Source organism: Oncorhynchus tshawytscha, linkage group LG09, assembly GCF_018296145.1.
Source record: "Oncorhynchus tshawytscha isolate Ot180627B linkage group LG09, Otsh_v2.0, whole genome shotgun sequence".
Classification (NCBI taxonomy): domain Eukaryota; kingdom Metazoa; phylum Chordata; class Actinopteri; order Salmoniformes; family Salmonidae; genus Oncorhynchus; species Oncorhynchus tshawytscha.
The window spans coordinates 54,191,193-54,200,248 of NC_056437.1; the positions used below are offsets into that span (position 1 = coordinate 54,191,193).

The 9,056-nt window shown below is 41.2% G+C and overlaps 1 protein-coding gene across 4 annotated transcripts; it reads right to left on the minus strand.

Annotated features, from left to right (window-relative positions):
• Nucleotides 1–203: 203 nt before the first annotated feature.
• Nucleotides 204–8,772, minus strand: LOC112258129 (PLAC8-like protein 1). 4 transcript variants are annotated; one of them, XM_024432268.2, is made up of 5 exons: nt 8,636–8,772; nt 8,232–8,284; nt 7,790–8,031; nt 7,293–7,429; nt 204–837 (listed from the first exon to the last, which is right to left on the minus strand). In XM_024432268.2, the coding sequence occupies exons 1-5, from the start codon at nt 8,642–8,644 to the stop codon at nt 706–708; spliced, it is 573 nt and encodes a 190-aa protein (XP_024288036.1). In that variant the 5' UTR covers nt 8,645–8,772; the 3' UTR covers nt 204–705. The 4 variants fall into 4 exon arrangements, with proteins under 4 accessions (XP_024288036.1, XP_024288035.1, XP_024288037.1 ...); XM_024432267.2 differs by having other exon boundaries at nt 8,232–8,380; nt 8,636–8,769; XM_024432269.2 differs by having other exon boundaries at nt 8,232–8,385; nt 8,636–8,751.
• Nucleotides 8,773–9,056: the final 284 nt, after the last annotated feature.

The following is a 9,056-nucleotide window of genomic DNA, read 5'->3' on the forward strand; positions in this document are numbered from 1 at the left end:
AGGTCAAATAAAAAAATACATCAATAACATTTCACAAATTGCATACTCCGCCTTTAGATACATCCCAGCTTTGTAAATGAATAACATTTTCATATCCTGGTGCTGACTAGCAAGAGGTTTAGAGAGGAACGTACAAAATTAGATTAACGTGATTGTCAGCCGCAGGGTATTGTCATAGATAAAATGAGAAAATAAAACAAATATGCAAATAGGTTTTTATTATTTCATGGCGTACATGGATTGTTTCATAAACTTGGCTGTGAACTTAATTTACAAACATTTATAACCCTTGTCTGGTAAAGTAGCTCTAATGTTACAGATACTAAATGGGCTAAAACACTAAACCTACTGCAAGTCCCCACTCGCAAATAAAGAAAAGTATCACTAACCAAATGGATCTTGACTCAACCAACTCACCATCCATTTAACATATACAGACTCGTCTTTAACAGGAAAGTCTTCAGAAACCTTGGATAATGAGAGCTCATAAGAAACCAAATGGGCACCTGTAGTATGATGACCCTCAGACACCATGTGATGTACAAAGGAAGTGACATGGAAGTGACATGAGCCTATGAAGGTTCTATACACAGCCAAGGTTGTTAGATACCAAGGTTAGGTCATGAATATTCTAATATCCCATAACATACATGAATGCGATGTTGTCCTAACCTGGATTAATGAACCTAGTGCACAGCCATGTTGTCAGGAGCACTCCAGTGCAGTGGACACCTGGTAGGTCTGGCTCTTCATCCTCCTCTTCATCTCTCGGATCATCTGACAGACGGCCAGGGGGTAGCAGCAGTACACCGTGGTCCAGTCCTCACAGACACTGCCCTACACACACACACACACACACAGGGCCTGGTCACATTTGGTCTCCGGTGAAAGGGTGCTTTACCTATCTTAAGCCTGGCTGCAGAACAAATGTGGTGGCATGGTCTTTTTCTGAGTCTTTTCAAAACAAATCATAAACGAATTGCCAACCGCATGCCATACAAAATAAATGAAGTGATCCACTGTTAGTAGAGAGAGCGAAAGTAAATGTGAGTGAAACATTTCATTATACACTAGCACAAAGTCCAACCTAAATATCTTGAAATAAAGACAGTGAGACTGAATTGTTTTTTCTGTGAGTGAACACTGCTTTTGTGCCCATGACACCACCCACTGGGCACACACTGATTGAATCAACGTCGTTTCCACATAATTTCAATGATATTACAGTACCAGTCAAACGTTTGAACACACCTACTCATTCAAGGGTTTTTCTTTATTTTTTAAATTATTTTCAACATTGTAGAATAATAGCGAAGACGTCAAAACTATGGAATCATGTAACCAAAAAAGTGTTAAACATCTAAAAAATATATTTTATATTTGAGATTCTTCATACTAGCCACCAATAGCCTTGTTGACAGCTTTGCACACTCATGGCATTCTTTCAACCAGCTTCATGAGGTTGTCACCTGGAATGCATTTCAATTAACAGGTGTGCCTTGTCAAAAGTTAATTTGTGGAATTTCTTTCCTTCTTAATGTGTTTCAGCCAATCAGTTGTGTTGTGACAAGGTAGGGGTGGTATACAGAAGATAGCCCTATTTGGTAAAATACCAAGTCCATATTATGGCAAGAACAGCTCAAATAAGCAAAGAGAAACGATAGTCCATCATTACTTCAAAACATAAAGGTCAGGCAATCCAAAATATTTCAAGAACTTTGAACGTTTTTTCAAATGCAGTCGCAAAAAACAATCAAGCTTCATGATGACTGGCTCTCATAAGGACCGCCACAGGAAAGGAATGACCTAGAGTTACCTCTGCTGCAGAAGATACGTTCATTAGAATTAACTGCCCATCAGATTGCAGCCCAAATAAATGCTTCACAGAGTTTGAGTAACAGACACATCTGAACATCAACTGATCAGAGGAGACTGTAAATCAGGCCTTCATGGTCGAATTGCTGCAAAGAAACCACTACTAAAGGACACCAATAAGAAGAAGAGACTTGCTTAGGCCAAGAAAAACGAACAATGGACATTAGACCAGTGAAAATCTTTCCTTTGGTCTGATGAGTCCAAATCTGAGATTTTTGGTTCCAACCACTGTGTCTTTGTGAGACGCAGAGTAGGTGAACGGATGATCTCCCCATGTGTGATTCCCACCATGAAGCATGGAGGTGGTGTGATGGCGTGGGGGTGCTTTGCTGGTGACACTGTCTGTGATTTATTTAGAATTCAAGGCACACTTAACCAGCATGGCTACCACAGCATTCTGCAGCAATACACCATCACATCTGGTTTGCGCTTAGTGGGACTATCATTTGTTTTTCAAAAGGACAATGGCCCAACACACATCCAGGCTGTGTAAGTGCTATTTGACCAAGAAGGAGAGTGCTGCATCAGATGACCTGGCCTCCACAATCACCCGACAGGCCAATTGAGATGTTATGGAATGAGTTGGACCGCAGAGTGAAGGAAAAGCAGCCAACAAGTGCTCAGCATATGTGGGAACTCCTTCAATATTGCTGGAAAAGCATTCCAGGTGAAGCTGGTTGAGAGAAAAGAGTATGCAAAGCCATCATCAAGGCAAAGGGTGGCTACTTTGAAGAATCTCAAATATAAATTACATTTTGATTTGTTTAACGCTTTTTTGGTTACTACATGATTCCATATGTGTTATTTCATAGTTTTGATGTCTTCACTATTATTCTACAATATAGAAAATAGTAAAAATACAGAAAAACCCTAGAATGAGTAGGAGTGTCCAAACTTTTGACTCGTACTGTGCCGTGAAACAATGTGGAATAGATCTCTGTGCCCAGTAAGGTCATCTCTTGGGTCTCTAAGCCTTTAGGGGCAATATCTACTAAGCTAACATTTGCAATTGTTTTAAGACTGTGGATCATTAGCTATTTGATCTTACATTTTAGGACCCCTGTAGGTATGAAAACAAATATTACAAAATGATTTAATGAAACATTGAATTTGGCCTTACTGTTGTAGCCATAGAAACGCATTGAATAACACATTCATACATGACAAAACTGATAGTAAAAAAAAACACATCAAAAGGAACTGTTTTTTTTCAAGTGTCTGTCCTATATCTGAGAGATAAGAAAGCTCAGGAACATCTATACACAGTGGCAAGAAAAACTATTTTAACCCTTTGGAATTACCTGGACTTCTGCATAAATTGGTAATAAAATTTGATCTGATCTTCATCTAAGTCACAACAATAGACAAACACTTCAACTGATCACACACACAAACAATTATACGTTTTCATGTCTTTATTGAACACACCGTGTAAGCATTCACAGTGCAGGGTGGGAAAAGTATGTGAACCCTTGTTTTTAATAACTGGTTGACCCTACTTTGACAGCAATTATTATTTATTTTTTTCAATAACCTCAACCAAGCGTTTTCTGTAGTCGTGGTTCAGACCTGCACAAGGGTCGGGAGGAATTTTGGACCATTCCTCTTTACAAAACTGTTTCAGTTCAGCAATATTCTTGGGATGTCTGGTGTGAACAGCTCTCGAGGTCATGCCACAGCATCTCAATCGGGTTGAGGTCAGGACTCTGCCTGGGCCACTCCAAGAAGGCATATTTTCTTCTGTTGATTTACTTCTGTTTTGCGTCGTCGTTCTGTTGCATCACCCAATTTCTGTTGAGCTTCAATTGGTGGACAGATAGCCTTACATTCTCCTGCAAAATGTATTGATGAACTTGAGAATTCATTTTTCCGGCAGTTATTTCAAGCTGTCCAGGCCCTTCGGCAGCAAAGCAGCCCCAAACAATGATGCTCCCTTCAGCACACTTTACAGTTGGGATGAGTTTTTGATGTGGTGTGCAGTGCCTGCTTTTCTCCACAGTGTTGTGTGTTCCTTCCAAACAACTCAACAGTATTTTCATCTGTCCATAGAATATTTTGCCTAGTAGCGCTGTGGAAGATCCAGATGCTCTTTTGTGAACTTCAGACGTGCAGCAATGTTTTTTTTGGACAGCAGTGGCTTCTTCCGTGGTGTCCTCCCATGAACACCATGCTTGTTTAGTGTTTTACATATCGTAGACTCATCAGAGATGTAAGCATGTTCCAGAGATTTATTTAAGTCTTTAGCTGACACTCTAGGATTCTTTTTAACCTCATTGAGCATTCTGCGCTGTGCTGTGCAACAGCGCTGAACTTTCAATTTATAGACAATTTGTCTTACCATGGACTGATTGATGAACATCGAGGCATTCAGTGATACTTTTGTAACCCTTTCCAGCTTTTTGCAAGTCAACAATCTTGGGCCTTCTGATATCTTATTTGTTCGAAGCATGGTTCACATCAGGCAATGCTTCTTGTGAATAGAAAAAAAAATATTCACAAAATTTGAGTTATGGGGAAGGGCACCTCTAAAAAATATCTCCAATCTCGTCTCAATGATTGTACTCCAGGTCAGCTGACTCCGATTAGATTTTTGTGAAGACATTTGTGTAGGGGTTCACATACTTTTTCAAACATACACTGTGAATGTTTAAATTATGTATTCAACATAGACAAGAAAAATACAATAATTTGTGTGTTATTAGTTTAAGCAGACTGTGTTTGTCTGTTGTTGTGACTTATAGGAGTTGTGACTTAGATCAGATCAAATTTTATGACCAATTCATGCAGAAATGTAGATAATTCCAAAGGGTTCACATACTTTTTCTTGCCACTGTATATTTATTTCTCAAATTTGACCCCTTTAGTTTTGGCACATTCTACAGTATCTCCTATTAATTTTCACTGTCCGGTACTGGGTTACAGTCAGAAGAGTCTTGCGAAACAGCCGCCATATCCGTGTTCCTGAGAGTCTTAGTTTGATGGTGGGGTCCAAATCGTTTCTGGCTCAAACCGTTCGGACTTCAGATGTTTTTGTGAAAAGTAACCTTTCTGCATCCTCTCATGTCTGACAAACACCGATTTTGGGAAAGGCCTGTCTACCGCATAGGCGATTGGCCAACACCAGTGGATTCAGTGGATTGAGACGGAGCCCATGCAAAAAAAACAGGAAGTCTCTAGCGTCAACACACTCAAGGTCATACTCAAACTTTTGCTTACACCCAGGGTCCATACTTGCGAACATTGCAAAAAGTTTACGTTTAAATAAACATTCTGCCAATTAAAGTAGAATGTGTTAAAATGCTGCATGTTATCTGTTCCCATTAGATTACATGGCACATTTAGCCCTATGCTAACCTGACCTCCTGGCAGTGATTATGTACAATTCTGCATCAGCCTATCAAAGACAGACTTTAAATCCACCAACCAATGGTATTTTGAGAGTTTGGGACAATAAGGTTCTATCTGCAAAAAGATGATTCTGAGATAATTGGTTTTAAAGTTCCGAACCCTTATTGGTTTAAATGCTGCAATTTTTATCTTGTATTATTTTGAACTTAACATGCATTTGGGTATTTAGAGTACTATATAGGTAGAGAACATTGGACAGAACAAGGCTGTCAATAACAACACTTTGACAAAGATGCAGATACAACCTTATAGCCCCAACCTATCCATTTCTGAAAATAGGTCAACTTGGCCATAAGAGGGATATTTTAAGGTATTCTTTTGTTCCACTTGGCCAATCACAATTGTAGTGTGACAATATCTCATGGTGCATCCTTGACTAGGCTACGAGCTACTAATGTTCAAGAGGCAGGTTTTTGCACATATGACAAAATTTAAGTGTATCCTACATTGTAAAAAAGGTGGAAGAGCGTTATGGTCTTGGCAAATAGCTGTCATGTAGCTCCATTACAACCACTGCCAGGTGGCATACAGTACACCACTAAACAGGTAAATTGTTACTCAATTGGATACATTAACTGTGGGTTTGAGGTCCTCAACGCTCGATTCAAATTACGCATATGTGACGAAGTGGATGATTCTAATAATGTATATAAAACATTGTACACGTAAGTGTAGCTTGCACATCTATGTAATATACACAGTGTAAAAAATATTAGGTACACCTGCTCTTTCCATGACAGGCTGGCCAGGTGAATCGAGGTGAACGCTATGATCCCTTATTGAGGTCACTTGGTAAATCCACTTCAAATCAGTGTAGATGAAGGGGTGGAGACATGTTTAAGAAGGATTTTAAAACCTTGAGACATGGATTGTGTATGTTTGCCATTCAGTGGGTGAATAGGCAAAACAAAAGATTTAAGTGCCTTTGAACGGGGTATGGTAGTACAGTAGGTGCCAGGCTCACCGGTTTGTGTGTGTCAAGAACTGCAAGGCTGCTGGGTTGTTCACACTCAACAGTTTCCCATGTGTGCATCAAGTATGATCCACCACACAAAGGACATTCAGCCAACTTGCATCAAGAATGATCCACCACCCAAAGGACATTCAGCCAACTTGCATCAAGAATGATCCACCACCCAAAGGACATTCAGCCAACTTGCATCAAGAATGATCCACCACCCAAAGGACATTCAGCCAACTTGCATCAAGAATGATCCACCACCCAAAGGACATTCAGCCAACTTGCTTCAAGAATGATCCACCACCCAAAAGACATTCAGCCAACTGAGGGCAAAAGGGTTGCAACTCAATATTACTAAGGTGTTCCTAATGTTTTGTACACTCAGTGTTTGTAGGCCTAATAAACTTGATTATTAGCAGTGCTTGTCTACAAGGCTATAGAAAGATGCAGTTCCTCATTAAATGTATTCTTAATCTTCATTTTCAATGTGTTGGCTGCACTTCCCTTCACTACACACTAAATGTAAATTTCAAAGGAAAAAAAAAAAAACAATATCTCACTTGGGATTCAAACTTGTAGCAAACTGCAAAAACTACCAGGAGCCAGGCTCACTACACTGAGTCATTCCTCCAGTTGAAATTTAGTATGTGTTTCAGCAGATGGTGTCGTTTGATATCTGTCAAGGACGCTCTCATGGATGTGTTCGATCACATCCAACTACATCAACATTTGTAATTGGCTGATGCTTAATTTTCTACAGGAAATAATGACTGCCGGCTGGTAAAGTTCGTATCGGGCTAAATGTCTCAGTTAATCTTTTGGGAACAGCTAACATGTAGTGTTTTATCAAGTGCAACTATGTCAATGATTTTAATTGGCTGGTATGCATTTGGAGAAACATTTTAAACTTAAACTTTTTCGAAACGCTTGCAAGTATGGACCCACAGTGTTATATTTAATCAAACGTGATGACATCGCCAATTTCCACACGGACATCGACCTCAATAACACCCCATAAACCTCTTCACTATTGCGTAACAATCCTCACCCGTATCTTGTATCTCTCCCTGATGCCCACCCGCATGGCAAACGTGGAGCCAGGAAGCAGGGGCAAACACAGACACTCCCCATAGTGGTGGGCCAGACTCAGGTCCAGGCAGCAGGGCACAAAGGCCCCTAAGAGACCTGCATGGGCAGAAAGAGAGAAACACAGGGCTAAGTTTAGTTCTCCGCAATTCTCCACAAGACAGTAGTAGTCGGTTAGACAACTTTAACTTAAATACATGTTTAGCAACCCTACAGAGTAGATAGATTTGATGTGGTATCATGCAAGAGAATCGTCATCTCCATGATAAATCCTCCATAAAAAACACAGAATTCCCTTAATTAACAAAGGTAGAGCATAACAGGGAGTAGGCCCATGTAAGACAGCAGTATAGCCATCCACCATTTGACCCGTTGAGTTACCCAAACCGGTAACTTTGACTTTCACACTTAGCCCGAGTGCAATGCAGTGAGATAAGCCCAGGGCTATGTCTGCCTCACATGTAGTCTTGTCTCCACACACGTTGAACAGGCTGCTGTTCCAGTCCCCTCCAGTCTGAGTGATCGTGGTCACTGTCGTCTTGGTTACCCCCAAGCCAGGCTGCGTGAGAACGGGAAGTTCCATTGCAGCAGCAGCACTCTGTGGGTTCCAACCTGCACTTCCTGTTCCTATGTCCCAGCCCCCGGCTTCCTCCTCATAACCTGGGGCCTGCTGCAATGCTGCTTTGGTGACTGGTGCACAACTGAGATAAACAAGACAAACAGAAACGGCAGTGGCATTTAAAGTATAGAAATTGATGTAGGATTAGCAGTACTGCAATGTGGCTCGAATAGGGGTTAAAAATAAATTAACATAACACCTCAAAAAGGGCTTAAGAACATGTTGGAATGACGTATCACACCCGACAATGGTAATCTCTACTGATAAGGGCCAAACACTTACTGGTCTGTGGTGGCTGTGACTATGGCTGTGGTATCCTCCATGCTGACTGCTCCCTGCCAGGGAAGGAGGGGGGGAGACTGGGTGAGCTTCCCACTAAGATGGGGTGTGCTCTTCCAGATAGGGCTGGAGCGCAGAAGCCCTGCCAGTGGCTGCTCTGGGAAGATAACACATTTTGGTCCTCCTTTTCTAGGGGCTCGTAACGCCCTCTTGATACAGTGCAAATGGCACACCACCAGTGTAGGGGCCAAGGCCAGGCCAGAGCTAGCCAGCCAGCTATAGAGCCTGCGGATGAGAAGGTTCATACCCCCAACAGAGAGAGCTCTTCCCAAGATAAAGAATACTCACCCAGGCATTGACAGCAGTGTCAAAAAGAAAATCATTGTAAAAGAAAACACACTACTTACCTTAATCATAGACACCAGCTACGTGCTACCAGAGAGCTGTAGTAACGGCAAATGACTCGCTCACAACCAAAGACACACACTAAGCGAGCGTCTGCATGTACTCTTGTGGTTGCTGCCTTAAAGCATTTCCTCTTAATGAGCGCACATCGACCTGATCACATCTGCTTTTTTTGGTGCCGTCTTTGACAGTAATAACAGTATGACAGTAATGGGCTAGGGAGGCTCATAGTCAAATAAGAAACATCTCACCATGATTCTCTGAACAGCTGAGAACATTTCCTGTTGAAAGCAAAAAAGCATTATGTTTCTATAAACACACACTACAAAGTAGAGACACAGGTAGACCGTTTCAACTACATGACTGATTTCCAAAGGGGATCTAATTAGCTGTGCTCACACTGCCAGTGGATTGACTTCAGTC